Raw genomic sequence first — 17,847 nt, 5'->3', positions numbered from 1 at the left:
CCCTCTTCATAACATTTCCTAGGAGGGAGTGTCCTTTGCACCCCTGAAAGAGGGTATGATGAGAAGCCATTTTCTCTGCAGCTCTGGGGCTTTAGGACTCCTGAGTATGCTGGAAACAAGTGAAGTAAGAAGTCTGACAAAGATCACAGCACACAAAAATCTACATATGCTTTACGGACACTGCCATGATTATTGAATTATATAAAGGAATTATAGACTACCCATACCAGACAGAACAAGCAGTCTCAGCACCACAAAATGCAGCACAGGTTAATCACACAGGTATTTATTTACCTGCCTCACTGCTGGGCCAACTTGCTGCACTGAGCAACCAGGCTCAGGTAAAGCTGTGTAAGCCATACATCACATTCTCTGCCTTGCCTCCCATGCTGACACATTCATTACTACAGGAAAAAACCTGTTGAGATCGCCCAATATGACACTACATGTAACACTAGTCATGAGATTTCTCTGAAATAATCCCTGTGAAATCTGAATGTTTATCTGAAAAACCAGTCTTACTTGAGCCCCTGGAAACCCTGGTGCTCCTGGAGAACCTGGAGAACCTTTTGGACCTGTTGTTCCTTCTCTACCTGCAAAAGAAACAGTAATATTTTGTAACAGTAATACTGCTATATTTTGTAAAGAAAAATGAAAACAAGGACATGGATTTTGACAAGCTCCAATAACTGCACCCAGCATTCAATATTTCTCTTGTTACATTGACTACTCATCGACTGAGCTGGCTTCAGTCTGCACCTGAAGCCTATCAGCACTCTGAGCTCTGATCTTTTAGGACTTGTGCTCATATCAGCAGAGGGAGCTGCACCAGGCTCTCACACTCACCACCACCTCAGGGCAAGCTCAAGAACTGCAGGCTGCAGACATGCCCACACCTGATTCTCATGCTAAAAGCAAAATCATTTGCACTCCTACTATCCTGTTAGGAACAAGATAATTTACCAGGCATGCCATCCTGACCACGAGGCCCAGGAGAACCAGGCAGACCAGGCACTCCCGGAATGTAGCTACAGTCAGTACACACAAGAGCATCATCCCCTAGAATGAAAAGAAATCATTAGTTGCTCTACAGCAAGTAATTTTCAAGCTCGACTAATGTGCTACTTAGTTTGTTAGAGCTAATACTTTTTGGCCAGGAGTGGTAGAATTCCTTGGAAGATCACTTAATTTCACCTTAGTTTCGTTGGAAGATCACTTCCAACACAGTACTAAATCACCTCTGGTCAGAAAGTCAATCAGAACTGAGTACAATTAATTGAAAGGTCAGAAAAATTTGGTTTAAAACTCTTGATTTTTTCAAGTCAAGTTTTAGCAAATAATTTGGATACAGTCACTCTGCTAACAAGCCAAATTCTCTCAAAAGAAGTAAGGGACATACGCTTCCAACTAACAGAGCTCTGTAACATTCAGGGTCATTCTAATGACAAGCAAAGGGCAAAGAGACTCAGCAGCTCCTGTGGGTAGAAGTTGCAGATTCTTTCGGAGACGAACTGTCAGCAAGAACATAACAACAGGAGAGTACAAAGCCATGCCAAACTGCAGTAACTGTTTGTTCCAGAGAAGATCAGCACCCTGTCACAATTTTGTACAACTGCTGTGCAGCACTGGCACATCACCGCTCTTTTAGTTGATTTAAAGGGAGGAAGACATCTCACTATCCCTAATGAATGTTCTTAAAACTTTGAACTCAGCAAATGACTTAAGAGGTAAATTAAATTGAAAAAAAAAAAATCTAATGAGGATCCACGAAGATTACAGGATTGTACCATCTACTTCTGAGTGACAGTTATCTGAAACTGACCTCTCATGCCAGTATCCCCTGGAGGTCCTGGGGGTCCTCTACACCCTGGCTCTCCAGGAAGTCCTGGTAGGCCAGTTCCAAATGTTACTCTACCTGTTAATGAAATGAGCATGGCACCATTACATCACAGATTATTCAGACAATTCTCTACTTGCTAAGGGAGAAAAAAGTTGCAAGGATGAGCTCAAGACAGTATTCTGATCCTTATCCCTTCCAACTTGAGATATTCAACAATTCATTTAAAAGAGAGAGCTACCTGGAAAAACCCAAAACACCTGCAACTAGAAATACCTGGTTCTCCTGGAGGACCTGGTAATCCAACAGAACCAGGCCTGCCAGCAATACCAGGCAGCCCTGGAGGGCCTACAATACACAAGCCAGTTTGTCCTTTCTCTCCTTTTGTTCCTTTTGGCCCAGGAAATCCTGGGGGACCTCTCAGACCAGGTCTTGACACACCTAACCAAAGGGGAAAAAAATACAAAAACAGAGTTAAAGAAAAAATGGCATTTCAAAGCTAAGTAAGTACTCAGTTGGATGAGTGACAAAGTGACAGAACACCGAGTTCATTCCACAAATCTTTTTTATCTTGAAATATATTAATCAAAGTGAAAATCTACAGACATTTAAAAATTATCTTTAACCTATGTACATGACCCATCAGAGCTCTTGAGTGACAATATTTTAGCACTTAGAGATATTTTTAAAATCTTAAATATTAAAGAAATTAATATTTGACAAAGCCTATTCAGTGCAACAGACAGAAAGAACAGTGTATTTTACTATTGCATATACCTGGTCTACCAGCAGCTCCAGGAGGACCCTGTGGCCCTGCAAAATCAAGATATTAAAAACTTGAGTTAAACCACTCTATACTCTACAAAGTCACTATTCAATAGCATCGAATACAACCTTTTGTCTTTTGCATTTTAAGCTTAGAAGTTAAAATAAGAACTTTGTTTTGCCTGAGTAGGCATCTACCACTCATACGACTGTTGCATACTGGCAATTATTTTTAAGGATAAATAATGCTATAAATCAAAGTCTCGGGACACATATTAAGTCAGCAATTAGATGTGAGTTTAGGAAATATTCTTTTAAAGGCAGAAGAAAGTTGCTCAAAATGTAGTTTGCAATAAGCCCTTTGAGTGGACTGTTCTTGCTACAGGATTATAGTTTTGATGTCCTACTCACCAGGCATGCCACGTTGACCTTTTGGTCCTGGAGGTCCGGGGGGTCCCTCATCCCCTTTTTCACCAACCACGTAATCGTAATACTCCGTCTCAAGAGAAGGGTGGTAAGAAAAGAGAGTTGCAAGAATGAAGAGAGAAGCACAGTATCTCACACTGAATCTCATTCATAGTTTTGATGTTCTGACACCACAAGACCTTACTAATTACAAGCAACCAGAAATGAAATCATAGCTGTTATTAGCAGCAGTGGTTTTTTAGTACTCTGTCATTATCACAAACCCTTCAGCTTTTTACAAATCTATTTCTTCTGAACAATTTAGGCAGAAGGGTTCCACTAGGTGCAGAAGGGTTCCACTAGGTGCACATGGAGCCTTTAGGAAAGCCACTAGGGAGACAGCATGACTAGACAGGGAAATTGTACTCATATCAACTCTTGCTTTCTTTAAGGGGTGTTCTTAGGATTTTAACATTAAGGTCCCCTGTTCTGAAGTGATTAGAAATTGGTTTAAATATTAACTCCTGTGAATTTTTGTAACTGTTCTTTGGCAGTCCAATCTCCTGCCAAAATTGGTGGATCCAGGTGAGGTCTAAGCAGGCACAGATACTGTATAAAATTCCATATGAAGGAAGATCTCATCTGTGTGAGAATCCCAGCAATATCTGCATTTTGTGAAAGCCATGCGTGATTAGAGCATCACAGGACATCCAGTATTGCCTCATGCAAACAATTTGGATTATTTTTATTCTAATGTTTTAGAAAAATGATTTATGAAGGTAATTTACACTTACTCGACCACAAGCTCCAGGTGGTCCAGGGTTTCCTTTCATCCCCTTCATCAGAGAACAGAGATAGGTTTTTTTATTAAAACAGTATATGGAATGACATTTACCCACTGTTACTTCAGTACATTGCTCAAAATATTAAAGAAAAACAACTGTTCCTGACCAGTCCTTCACCACCCCATCACTGTTCCTTACACAACAATTCAGCTGCATACACCCAAACCTACAGGAACTCATCAGCGGACATAGATGGACACCAGTTCAAATACATGGTTTGTTTCAGCTGATCCATTCCCTAATCCATGATACCCTTACTTGTCATCTCTTAGGCCAAGTGAAACATACTATACACAGTGATAAATAAAATTATATAATAACCCCCAAACATTTCTTATCCTCATCCTCAAAAGCAATAACAAAACCATTGGACAATACCTTAGCACCTTGCCTTCCAGCCAGTCCTGGCTTGCCCTGTTCACCCTTTTGTCCCTGCAGGTGACAATACACAATTTTATAAGGACTAATATTTTTGCACTGCCAACCGTAAAATTTAAAATGTAAAGCTTTAATCTTTCATGGTGATGGCAAAGTGAATGCAACTTGCTCAGAAGAAGACACTGCAGTGAAAGACCCAGTTTGAGGTACAGCTCCATGTCTGTAGGAAAAGCTGCAGGTGTCCCGTCCAAACCTGCATTTATTACAGCACACTCCAACACTCCCAAGGGGAAGCTGCTCTGCATGGCACAAGTGTAGGAGTCTCCCATCCGTTCTCCCTCTGCAACCTATTTCTGAAATAAATGGGACACAATGCAAGATTCTCCCATTCAACACCCTTCCCCAGAACCCGCTCAGTCTGCAGGATGGTGCTGATCTCAAGAAGTGCCAGCAGCACCAGGAGGAAAAACAGTGCAGACTAAGGCTTCTGCAAGTGGATACAGGCAAGGGAGAGGGACTTCTTGGAGGCTTGTGCAGTTGAATGCACTGCTAGTGAGTAAAGCTGAAATCGGAACAGAGCAATGTCTTTGTCATGACAGAGTGTTTTCTTTCTGTTAGCTGAGGCAGTAGAGCTTTGTGGCCAGTCATTCAGTGTTCTTTGTCAGACTGGAATGTGTTTAGGCTTCCTGTGAAGGTCATTAGCATGACAAAGATGATGTTATAGAAGATACATGTGCAATTGGCTATTCTGGCAGTAAGGATTTTGGTAAGATATTTATAAGGTCACTGAGATTCTAATGATGTTGTGAAAGTAGAGATGAAGTAAAAAGAACTGATATTTAAGCAACTGAACACAGTATTTCAAACACATTTGAACAACTCCAACTTTAAAATTAGTATACAAATGAGACTATTCTGCTTCTAAAATAGCAAATTTTACGAACTATATGTTGAAAAAATTATAGTTTAATAGCTATTAGTCATCTTGTTTCAGGCCAAGACAGCCATGACCCTGACAATAACTTCTCTTCGTAAAACAATGTCTTTGACCCTAGTGAATAAAAATTATTCATTTGTCTTCTCAATTTATGTTAAAGAGAAGGTACAACTTTTTAACAAAAATTTCAATGTGACTAACCAGAAAAAACTCAGTAGAATTCATTTTGCTTAACTTGGAGTGTGTCTCACACTCATTAGACAGTCACCAGCAAGCAACAGGTCTTTTTATTTGATACAGAAACTATGACATCTATGAACTGAGCCTCTGTCTCCTGCACATAAATCTGTGAGGACGTGTATGTTCCAAGGCCAGCTGCATGAAGGAAATGTTTCAGTGCATGCAAGTCAACATTTTGAAATACACTCCACTATGAGAAAAAGGCTGTGACAGGAAGATAGAATTGTCACAAAGAGATGACTATCACTTAGGAAACAGTTAAAAGACTTCCTTCATTACCGGTAAGCCAGGTGGACCTGGGGCACCTTCTTTTCCAGGCTTTCCCTACATAGGAAAAATGTAAAATAAAATTTAAAAAATTAAAGTGAGGATATTGCAGTCAAAGAGCATAGCAACTCAATGCTGTGCACATAACTGTAAACTGTGTAAACTGTAAAAAGCCATTAAGTTTATTTTAAAGTATTCATTAATCATAACTAAAGTTATTAAAACTCTACAAAACAGGTAGTAAGATATTCCATTGACATTCCTCCTCCTGTGGAGGATTATTTGTGCCAGATTCCAACAGTACAAAGTGCCAGGCAAGTGCAGAAAGCTTGGTGAAAAATCAGCAAACAGCAAAAAGACGTCAGAACTTAAAAGATAAGAAGGTGAATGGAATGATGGCCCCACAAGCTCAAAACTCACACAAAATAATGCAATTTTTTTTTCCTAGAATGCAAAATTCACAGCAATTTGATATTTTGTGCTCACTGATGTAATTTCAATTTCAAAAAAATGTATTGTTGTCTTTTTAGAACAGTTAATCAATCAATGTCTTAACAATACCTCCTTAGCATTCTCCAACATCAATACACAAAAAAAGCAAGGGTGCTTCACCAGCTCCTCCACACGGAGGAGTCGATTAAGAAGAGTTCTAAAAAAATACTGCATGACAGAACAAGGCTTTTGAGAACAGCAGACAATGTGGAAGAAACACAGAAGATGGAGGATTAATAACACATGTTGGAGAGCAAGAACTTATAGAACTTCACACTAGTCACTCAAATTGAAATTTTCATTATGTATAGGAATAATAAAAATTACAATCATGTTGCTCTCTGACAGCACCGTACAATTGAAGAAAGAACAGTCCTCAGGTAGTACCAGGGTCTTGTCTTGCTATCTTTCCTTGTGGAAGAAAATGTATTGCAACCCCAAGAAGTATGAGAGACGTTTCAAAAATACACACATTTGGACTGAATGAAATATTTAGTTTTTGAAAAAATAATATTTTTGAATTATTTTTTGTGAAAATTATTTTTCTTAGTATTGCTTTCCTAATGTATTCAAAATCCCTATTCAGAAAATGTCACAAAACATTTTGATTTTTTGGACTATTTTAGAGTTCTCCCCTGATTATACATCAATAATTTGTTATGATTAGTAGTTTTAGTTACTAAGACCTTGCATCTGTCACTGATTAGTTTTTATCTGAAAGTTGGAAAGGCATTTGAATGAAAATAATAGCTTTCCCTTAATTGTCTTTAAAAAATCAGGTAAATTATATTTTAATATCCATGTTTTTTTAAATAAATATTTTCTCATATACTATGCTGTTAATGAAGTAACTCATAGGCAACTTTCTTCATGTCTCCACACAGCTGCTGGTTGAACAAACTAATTTTAAGTCTGCTGCCTTAAGTAAACCTGGTGTTTTCTACTTATACCCTTGCACTATAAAGCCAGTACATGTCCAGCTGAGCACTTTTTAATTAAGTTTTAACTGGAGAACCTTTATAGAAAAAACCAGAAGTGTACTCACAATCAACTGACCTTCACTCCAAGTACTCAAGTAAGTACAGTCACTTCACTTCCAGCTCTTGTCTAGTTTACTGCAGGAAAGAGCTTTTGAATCTAAGCAATTTGCTCTGAGTAGCAATGAGACAAAAACTGGACAGCAACACTAGTTCAAAACTGTTTTTCAGAAAGGACTAACACGTATGTATTCAACTGTTTGCACACACCTGTGCTCCTGGTTCTCCTCGGTCACCCTTTTCACTTTGAGAATCACCAACCGGCCCCTGGAACAAAACCACACTGAGATACTCATGCTTTGAAACTCACATTTTCTGAGTAAAATATATATTTATAATATTTTATCTTTTAAAAACTACAGTTGGAATGCTATTAATAGGTATTTTATTCTATTCATTAGTTCTATTTTTGTCAGTAAAGGTTGAAATAATTAGTGTAAATACTGGTCTTTAAAGCATAGCATTTATTAGGTGATGCTGCCTGAGCATCTGGATTTAAGGGTTTTACTTCTGGTCACTTACTGTAAACCCCATTGGCCCTGGGGGTCCTCTGGATCCTTTTTCTCCTTTTTCTCCTTTCAAGTCCTATTACACAGAAAAGAAGAGCTTACTGTGGTGTCTTGGATTTTTCTATGCTTAACATTTCAGTCTGGTTCTACAAATGAGAAATGCTTATGTCACCATCAAGAGTCTGAGCAGAGATGGTTCTACTCAACTGACTTAGAAACAGAAACTTCACATCAGTGCTCTAACCTAAGTCTGTGATTTTTGAAAAAGAAACTGTTTCTGCACATTTCACAATAGAGCTAGGTCAAAGCAACCTACCTTTATGATTGTATGCAAAGGGTCTGTAGTAAATATCCCCACAAATGGCAACAAGAAACAAGCAAAAGCCCAAATAAACCTTAGTTACTTCACTGGAGCTAGAGTTACTTTCAAGACATAATTGCAGTGGCTACCTATGGCATCCTGGTCTCTGTGGGTACAAAACTAGATTCTGCTACAGTGTAGCACCACTGGACCACTGCTGTTTAATTTCTACATAAGGATACAATGCAAGAATTTTAATTCACAAAGCAATACTTAAAGCCGAATCAGCCAATTTCCTTCCGTATTTATAGTCTTTCCAACACTTTCCATGATTACTCATGTTTCAGTAAAATTAATGAGAAAACAAACTACAAAATGTACATGAACATACGGTAAGCTTTTGTGAAACTCTGGCAGCTCTGAGTCTGACATTCTCAGTGCCAAGGCCCAGAGGTCAACTGAGCTGTGGCTTTGGTAGCCATTCAGAACATCCAAGTGGATTTGGTGAAGCAGAAGTGATTCATCTTCATGTACTCAGAGATCCCCAGCAGGTGGGATGCTGGTAAGTAAGAAGCATTGCATTGGCATGTGCAGATGTGCACGTGAGCACACAGACTCAGCTGAGCTGGCTCTACACAGACAGTCTAAGAGAGCTTAGAATCCAAATAAGCAAGTCTGAGAAATACTAGGATGGGTAGAAGGAAATGTTATCAGAGCAGTGAAGAAGAAAACATCCTTTCAAAGTAAAACCTAGTCAGATGGCTGGTCTGAATGTGATATTTAACAACTGACCGTCACGTTGTCTGGTCCGCTTAATGTCACAATAACAGTTCCTGGGGGCCCAGGGGGTCCAGTTAACCCAGTGTCACCCTTGAAAGAAAAAACAAAAATAGAGCAAATTATAAGCAGTGTGTTTTTGTTACTGCAAATTACTACAGCTATACCTTAGATATTGTGAAAATTCTTCTGTCATTACACTCAGCCATTAATCCAGTTAACACTTCCCTTTGCCTTTGCTCGCTATTTGTATTACAGTAAAAAAGATAGATGGAAGATTTAACCTTCCCCTAGCTGATTAATATAAAAATGAATATGCTGATTTCCTTTAGAGTTTCTAGAAACAATTTAAATTCTTAATGCTTTTTGTTTGTTACATAACTGTTTTCACTCTAAATCAAGTAAAAATATCTCCTTGACTACAATATTTCTCTCTAAATTTTGTCAATCAGTAAATTACATGAACTGTCTTCGGTGACATCCTCCAAACTGCAGTCTGGGTATTCCAGGGAGATCACAGCATCATGGTGCTAACAGACAAAACAAGGTTCCACGTGTCCTTAACTGACAACATTAGTAGTGAAGTGCACTTTTTCATTGAAGATCTTTCTGAACAAGGAAAGTCCTCAATGTGATCTTTCCTGTGGAGCTCAACAAAATAATATCCACAATTTCCAGTGATTTTAAGCCAGTGGAATGCTTTTGCACAAATTTGCAGCAAAAAACCAAGAATGTGTTGCCCTTTCGTACGGAAACAAGATGTTCCACGGTCACCTGAGCTACTGCTAAAGAAAAACAAGATCAATAGGCATTTTTTTCCCCCAAGAAACTCCTAGCACATTCCTGGTAGTTATTACAACGCTTAAACCAATCAAAGCTGCAACTGTACAGGTCAATCAGCAGAACTGTGAGACACCCTGACTTCTTGCAAGGGTATTTACATTGACTACACTGCTCCTGCAGCTGCAGGCTGGGTGCTGAGAGACAATGAGGGCATTTGCAGTAATTCCTGTTTTAAGGTTACATGGAATGCAAAGAAGAACAGGAAAGACAAATTTATCCAATTTTTTATTCAGATTCTGGAGTTTTTCTCCCATGACATGGGCTGACACTGAAAGTACATTGGCCAGAAGTCGTGAGACTACAAATGCTACAAATGCTATATATTTACCAAGGTTTATCTGCTTAGATAAGTATTTAGGAGCACTACACTAATTATATATAATAATTTAATGCTATGTGTTAGTAAATATTAATTACTGGCTTCTCTTCAGTGTCTAATCTTCTGTCTAGACATTTGTATCACTGGCTCTTATGTGAAAACATTTTGACCTTAGCATTGCCATGTTTCCAGTTTTCAACAAAAGACTCCCACATATATAATGAATATTTGCATTTCACAGTACTTACTTTCCCAAACATTTCACCATAGAGTATCAGAAAATGCAGAAAACAGAAACAAAGCTTATAAAATGCTTAAAGCTTTTAATAAAATTACCTTTCTTCCTTTGGCTCCTATTACTTTCAGTCCCATAAGACCCTGAAAAGAAATCCCCTAATGTTATTTATTTATTTTACAAACACTTAAACATGGGTTAATTTATGTTACACATAACAGAAGTTTTTATTTTTATTACCAATCTGAGACTACCTTAGGTCCAGGAGGTCCTGGCTTCCCTGGCATGCCCTAGAAAAAGGAAAACAAAAATCCTCAGCTAAAACACCATCTTTTTCTCTGACACAGGTGTTTTGAAGTACTCAACTTTCACAGAACTTATATAATATTTTGACTCCTTCTTCCACCTTTTGAACTGCAAGTCATTGCCAGTGGGTGACAGATTGTTTACACAGTCTTGCTGTAAACATATACATCTATCAGTGTTGTGCATATTAGTATGTAGAGTGAACTAATGGGTAGTCATTTGAAAATTAAAATTCATGCCTTCATGGACAAGGGATGCTTCTAAAAATATACAAATTATCATGCATAAAAATAATCAAAGGAACTGAAAAAAAATCAGATTTGTGCAGAAGAACACAGTTTTCACATACATGTGTCTAGACCTCAAATGAGTCTGGGAGAGTCAAGTACTTGTGTCTGTTAATTCCATAGGGTTTAGGGAAAATCAAAGGTCAAAGTAACAAGTGAGACATAAATTCATACTAAAGGTCCTGGAGGGCCCTGTGGTCCAAGTTCCCCAGGATATCCTTGAGCACCCTGGGCACCCTGCATATAAAAAAGGAAACAGGAATAAATCTCCTGGCAAGATTAGCAGCAAAACACAACACTAAATTCAGAGGACTGAATAAGAAACAGAGGAGCAGCTCTGTTTCTGAATTTCCTTTTCCTATCTCAGGAGAACACAGAAGTATAATTCTTCCTCACAGCTTTATTGTTTGTCATATGTCTTGAAACATGAGAAAACATCTGTTCTAAAACTAAACTAGCCAAGCGAGGACATAAGTCCTCTGAGAAGTGTGGACTCATAATCCATTTATGGATTATGGTCCTATTAATGCCTCTCATAAGCCTTCAAACCTTCAAATATTCTACGCAATAAAACCTATATTTTAAAGCTTTTTTTCTCCAAAGAAATGGAAAATTGAACATTTTTATTTTCTTTTTAATTTAATGCTGGTTATTCCAATAGTCAGAAGAAATGTCAGCCCTGTCTTCCCCTGTTAATGTTAATTTTTGAAATATGGACCATTCTTTGTACTCCAGAAGCTGAGCTGGTCTAACCTGTTCAACTTTAACTTCAATGAGAATTTTAGCAGTTGGATTTGATGGCCATTATAGGTCCCTTCCAACTGAATGATTCTATTCTATTCTATTCTATTCTATTCTATTCTATTCTATTCTATTCTATTCTATTCTATATGTGTAGTGGTAAACTCATAGAGCTGCAACCAGTTTTTCTCCATACCTGAAGTACTGTTTTTCTGCAATCTGGCCTGCAAACTGACTGGTTTTGGTTTAGAAATCAGTGACACAATCATAAAAAATACTGTATCTATATAAAATAAACAATACACTTAAATTATGCGAAATACAAAATAATTTTAATACATAGTCATGTTATATAGAACGTTTTTATACATATTACTGTGTATTTTTAAACATATATATCTTACCACCCTTTATTTTGAGTTACCTGGAGACCAGGCATTCCTGGTAATCCAGGATCACCTTTTGCACCATACTCCTGGCTATATCCCTCTGCAGGGCACCCCTGGACAATAAAATAAAAAGAAATATAAAAAAGTTATGCTGTAGAACTCTGTAGTGCAACAAATCTTCAGTTTGTACAGAAAAAAAGCAACATCAGAATTGCATAATGATGGAAACTGTCCACTATGGATAGTACTACCTTTAAAAAAGATTTTATGAAACCAAACATACATTTTGCAGGCCTTCCAGTTCTCTGTTAGGAGCAGTCTTCTTTTCAGATGTACCTACGTTACTCATGCAAAATCTTTGCCTTCAATTTATTTTTGTTACTTTTTATGCCTTTAAAATATGCTTTAGTGCATCTGCAGCTTTCCATATGAATTCATAAACTGTTTGGGGGAGGAGCTTAGTTCTTTTTGTGCTTGTAAGTGTTAAATTCATTCCATGCAGTAACAGTAGTAACAGTAATCTCAAAAATTATAGACCATTTTGCCACCTGAGGTGAAAGCTACTAGGACAAAGGAAGCACCAAACTTTGTGGTTGCTACTTCTGGAAGGTAAACCTTGTGTTTCCCATGAATGGAGAAATTGTTGATAACCAATAAATACTTTATGTAATATGATGCAAATAACTGACCTTCTCTCCTTTGATACCAGCAACTCCCTAGGAAGAAGAACAATCATATTGAAACAGACAAATAAAAGAGTGCTGAAATAACACATTCTGAATATTGTCTAAGCTTGGTGCTCTTCAGGTGATTTATTTTCACGGAGAAGGTGCATAGCCAGGTTCATGTTTACTGGGCCAGCCTTCAATTTAAGAAGAAAGGGCATATTGTTAAAAAATATTCAATCTTACAGGCACAGCTCTACAGGTGAAGGCAGAACAGCTTTGAAGCCTGACCTTAATAAATTAATAAATAAAAATCCTCAGAGCTGGTAAAATAAAGATCATGTTTAGAAGTTATTAAATTTGAAGCCACTGGAACTTGAAAGACAGCATTCCTTTTTCCATTTGTTTAAAAGTTCCTTTTTCAAACACATCTCTACATTGACAAAACCCAAATCCTAGGATTAAAGCAATGCACCCAGAGTGAGAAATTCTGCATTTAATTCCTGGTTCTTATTGACTTAATTAAGCCATTATTTTCTCAAAGATACTTAGGCATGAACTGAAGCCACAACCTATTAAATACATTTTGGCCACCTTTAGGGATATAAGTGGTAAATTTTCATGAGTATCCTATGACAGCCAACTCCAGTCAATGAATTTCATGGAGTCATTAACTAAGAAGTTGAGGCCCAACATGCAGACAATAAATCATTACTTTTAACTTTGGTCTCTTTCTCACAGAGTTTTCATACTAATAAGATAGAGATACCTATATATTTAGATTTCAGCTGTTGCCAGTATGAGCTAACATGAGGCTTTACACTCTTCAGGGACTGGCTTTATGTGGTGGGAATGCACACAGTCATGAATTTTACACTTACTGGAAGGCCTGGAGAACCTCTTCGACCTGGAGGACCTGGAAATCCTTGGTCACCCTGAAAGTAGTGACAGTGATTGTTAATGCATATTATGGTTTATTATTTGGCCTGATTTTGGCAAATGTGATTACAGGAGTTTTTTATGCTATCACACTAAACACACTGTGAGTTCACGACCACCACATTTCACTAGAAGAGGATCATTCCATTTGATGCAGCTTGACTTCTAACCTAGACTGTTCAGATAAATTCATAGTTTCACTATGATTTTCTGTAGTAGGCATCATTCTGACTCCCTCGTTCCTAATGCAAAGAAAACCTGGTAAATCTTTAACTTAACATTGAGCCTTTTCTCTTAATTACTTTCAGGATTTATAAATTGTCAACTGCAAGCTAGACATTGGCAAAATAAAATGAATTAACTATCTCCTTCATAACCCATTGCAACAAAAGGACATATTGGACAAAACTGATTAGGTCTTCTGGACTTAATGAAAAAAGTAATATCTGCCAAAATATTAAACATTATTCTTATCTTTTAGCAAAGGCCATTAGAATGTGTTATTTAAGTATTTATTTTGCACAAAAAGGTAGCACTTTTCCTTCCTCTGGTCCCATGACACAAGTTTTTCTAGATGAAAAAGTCACAAACCAAAACAAGTCAAAGTTGTTGTATGTTGGGGGAAATTTGGAACACTTTTTGGCCATTCCCAAGCACAGTCAAATGCAATTTCCAGAACACTCAGCATACCTTTGTGCCATTGCATCCTGGAACACCTGGGAGCCCAGGAGGACCAACAGCTCCTGGTTCACCCTAAAAGAAGCACAAAATTGACACAAGCTTTGTTTTTGCACATTCATATTGCCTTACAGTAACACTGAAAGAGTTTATGTTGGAGCAATGTTTCACAAGACTTGACAGATTACAATGTGTTCTTAAATCATTACAGTGAGTAAGAATTGCTGATGCCAAGATTTTTATCTCTAGGCCAATTGACAGAGACAATGTTGATGTTGAGACTAGAGTGAGCACATTGAGCTAAGGATAATTGTACACTGAAGACTGAAGTAAGAGAGAAACGGTTAAATCAGTTTCATTTTTACTTACAGGAAGGCCTGGAGGACCTGAAAATCCGGGTATTCCTGCGACTCCCTAATGATATTAACCCAGAGAAATAATATTATGAATATTAAACAAAAGCTCATTAGGCAATTTTTCTTTGATTAGTCATAATAAGAATGAGTGCAAGTATGATTCTATTAAAAGATCATTACTTCATTAACTCTTCTGACTGTGAACCAAGCATAATGGTTACACACAGGTAACACACACTGGTTTTGCCCACAGAAAAAAACCCAAACAACTCTTCATGGTATTCTAGTGTGACTTTTTCACTGCTCACCCAAATATTAAATATACAGCAACAACTTTGGATGTAAGGTGCAGCAAAAAGGACAAAGTTCTAAAAATACTTGTGCATAGACCATGTCCTAAATTTTAACCGTACTTTGAAATCAAACATAATGTTTTGCTTTTATTTTCACAAATGATTGAACCAAGTTGGCAATTAGCATGACATTTAATACATGTAAGATTGTTTAAAATACAAACACTTACTCGTATACCTTTGGGTCCAGCTAAGCCTGTAAGCCCTGAAGAACCCTAGATCACAAATGGAAAACAATGTTTTTCAATACATTTCAATTGAGAAAGTGCACATAAATGTCAACAGGACATGCAATATTTTCAATATCAATACCAACATGTGCAAACAAAACCAGCTATATAAATAAATAAATAAATAAATGATTGGCCTATTGCAGTCAATAAAGGAAACAAGCATTTCCTACAACTTGCATAAATGATGGTGTCTTGCCCTTCCTTCCAGTGTTTACAGGGAATGTAAACATAGAATCACAGAACGGCTCAAGTTGGAAGGGACCTTAAAGATGTTCTAGTTCCAACCTCCCTGACATGGGCAAGGACCCTTTCTACTAGAACAGGTTGCTCAAAGCCTCATCCAACTTGGCCTTGAACTTCCGGGGATGGGGAATCTGTTCAGCGTCTCACCACCCTCCTATCCTCATAGTGAAAAAACACCTGCACCTCATCATAGGTCAAAACAAGTAACCACGTGTGTTGAGAAAGCAGTTGCTATGGATTTGGTCAAACTGTGAGACCTGGAAGTGCTTCCCTGTGAAGATAAAGCTGGACAGTTCCCAGATACGGGTGATGTCCATATAATGATCAGATAGATGTATGTAGTGTCACCTGTACTGCGGGGCATGGAAAGGAAGACCAGGAGCAAGCTAAAACGGGGATAAGCAGGATGGGAGAGCAAGGCTGAAAGACAGCAAAGAATGCCAGTGACACTGCACTGGCTGCACAGAACCTGCTGGAATTCTTTCAAGAGACTTAGAGCTTTAGCACTAGCAAGAAAATTTTACCATTCCCAGAAAGTAAATGGAAACTGTGAAGAACAGTATAGCTTCTAAAATCCCGGGCCATATTCCATTTCAGATAATGTAGAGGCATTGGATAGGAGAGGCTAACTGGCACACACTACAACACATGGCAATTCAGGCTAACAGAGGTCTTCTTGCTAGATAAACTAGCCTTACTTTTTGCCACTCTTGCAGAATTATTATCACTTACTAGAAGGGAAATGCTATACTAAACACTTCAATGAGTTCAGAGAAAAGCCTACATGTATCAAATCTACGAGTGTCACTTCCAGGAAGTATTGTAAAAATAAGGTAGGACACAATAATGCAACAATACTTAAATGAAAACGATAAAACCCATTTGCTCAAAGGTGTAGTTAAGTGCTGTAGCCACATTAGTGCAGGTCCTAGACATAATCTGATTGTGGCAGCACCTTCCTGATTTACACTGTGGCTGAGTTCACACCATATTTACACAGAATTAAGTTATTCACCAGACCTAATTTATTGATAACAGCAAGATTACTGTTCCTCAAGACAAATAGGCATAAAATGCTTTTAATGCACCATTTTTTGTTTTTCCTACTTAGGCAGGAGTTATTGAAAATCCACATTCAGCCTCAGTTTAGGCATTCAGGAAAGCAAGCAAGCAAGCTCAGGTCACTGAAGCCACTTCCTCCATGCTGCAGTCAAAATGACCCCTGCAGCTGGTGACCAAACAACATCCCTACCAAATGGGAAGTTCTGAGACAGGTTTTGGATTGGTTTGGGTTTGTAAAACAATTGTCTACGCAGCCATAGCCAACTTTGACTGTCAAGCAGAGTCATTTCTCTGTGTGTATCTCTCTGTCTTACATACATACCTACCTTAGGTCCCTGTGGTCCTGGAGGTCCTTCTGGACCAGGAAAGCCTCTTTGACCAGGTGGACCTGGAGCACCAGGAAAGCCTTTTTCACCCTGTAAACATTAAGATAGTTAAAGTTTTCAAATACCCACGAACTGTTCCTTTGATAGCTTACTTCTAAGGCGTTCATTACTTTCAGTACCTCTTGGCTTTCTGCCGCTGTGTCAGATCACTGCCCTTGTCCACACTGACCTGTTTTTGTGGTCCATCTCTGGGCTGCCTTGGCCCCACAGCACCACGTGCTCATAAGTCCAGCTGAATTATCAGAGCACAAGACAGTACTCAGGATTTTGCAGAGTACAGAAGTTAGCTGACAGCATGAAAAGTTTAAGAAAGCAGCTGATTTGTATTCCTGGTTAATACTTCTGTATTGTGTTTAGCAACACAAATTGAGAAACATAATGACTGCTGCTGTACAGCAAGGTCAGTTCCAAACCATCAATATCTCTTCATGAAAGTCAAGGAAGAAAACAGTGGGAGTCAAATGCAACAAAATCATTCAGACAGAATAAAACCCCCTTGCTTTATGTGACAAATACCTTAAATTTTTCTGAATCTCAGAAATTAAGACACCAAATTACTTTTTCATGGATTTTTTTTCTCTTTTTAAGATCAAATTCAAAAAAGTAAACTATGTAAAGGAAACAAAATTGAAGCTATGGAAACAGAATACAGTAGGCTAAGCTAATAAAAGGGGCATTTTCAGTTTTTTAAATTAAATACAAAAGATCCAAATCTTAACTTGGTTTAAATATAGTGCTTCAAGCCTGAAAGCTCATGGAAAAGGTTTTTCAGCCCTTCAGACAGCAGCAATTTAGCATCTTCAGTTTTACATCAGTGAAGTGTTGCCAGGTCAACACCTTTTACATCACAGCATGACATGGGAGAGAGAGAATGGGATTATCAATTCTCTCAGAGCCAATTTTCCTATTGCTTTATACAAAGTTGTACAAAGAAAGCATGTGAAATTTTGCTGTGCAGAAGTTTGAGTATCCTATTTGATGCACAAGAGAGGAGACAAGAGATGTCTCTGGGAAGCAAAAAT

At 38.0% G+C, this 17,847-nt stretch overlaps 1 protein-coding gene across 1 annotated transcript in view; it reads right to left on the bottom strand.

The window, feature by feature from the left end:
• COL4A3 (collagen type IV alpha 3 chain) overlaps nt 1-17,847 on the bottom strand; it is a 56,744-nt gene that overhangs the window by 26,009 nt on the left and 12,888 nt on the right. Inside the window, exons 3-24 of the mRNA XM_066193192.1 lie at nt 16,766-16,855; nt 15,072-15,116; nt 14,562-14,606; nt 14,205-14,267; nt 13,457-13,510; nt 12,600-12,626; nt 11,946-12,023; nt 10,955-11,017; nt 10,442-10,477; nt 10,289-10,330; nt 8,806-8,883; nt 7,726-7,788; nt 7,414-7,470; nt 5,687-5,731; nt 4,231-4,284; nt 3,802-3,843; nt 3,014-3,101; nt 2,615-2,650; nt 2,114-2,278; nt 1,823-1,915; nt 964-1,059; nt 523-593 (exon numbers count right to left, since the gene is read on the bottom strand). Coding sequence (XP_066049289.1) covers nt 523-593; nt 964-1,059; nt 1,823-1,915; nt 2,114-2,278; nt 2,615-2,650; nt 3,014-3,101; nt 3,802-3,843; nt 4,231-4,284; nt 5,687-5,731; nt 7,414-7,470; nt 7,726-7,788; nt 8,806-8,883; nt 10,289-10,330; nt 10,442-10,477; nt 10,955-11,017; nt 11,946-12,023; nt 12,600-12,626; nt 13,457-13,510; nt 14,205-14,267; nt 14,562-14,606; nt 15,072-15,116; nt 16,766-16,855 — 1,431 coding nt within the window. The remainder of the gene's footprint in view (nt 1-522; nt 594-963; nt 1,060-1,822; nt 1,916-2,113; nt 2,279-2,614; nt 2,651-3,013; nt 3,102-3,801; nt 3,844-4,230; nt 4,285-5,686; nt 5,732-7,413; nt 7,471-7,725; nt 7,789-8,805; nt 8,884-10,288; nt 10,331-10,441; nt 10,478-10,954; nt 11,018-11,945; nt 12,024-12,599; nt 12,627-13,456; nt 13,511-14,204; nt 14,268-14,561; nt 14,607-15,071; nt 15,117-16,765; nt 16,856-17,847) is intronic.

This window comes from Chamaea fasciata, unplaced genomic scaffold (genome assembly GCF_029207755.1).
Source record: "Chamaea fasciata isolate MVZ Bird 193981 ecotype frontalis unplaced genomic scaffold, bChaFas1.0.hap1 SCAF_11, whole genome shotgun sequence".
Classification (NCBI taxonomy): Eukaryota; Metazoa; Chordata; class Aves; order Passeriformes; family Sylviidae; genus Chamaea; species Chamaea fasciata.
Note: the sequence above shows the minus strand (reverse complement) of the source record. Positions and strands in the feature narration are given on the sequence as shown.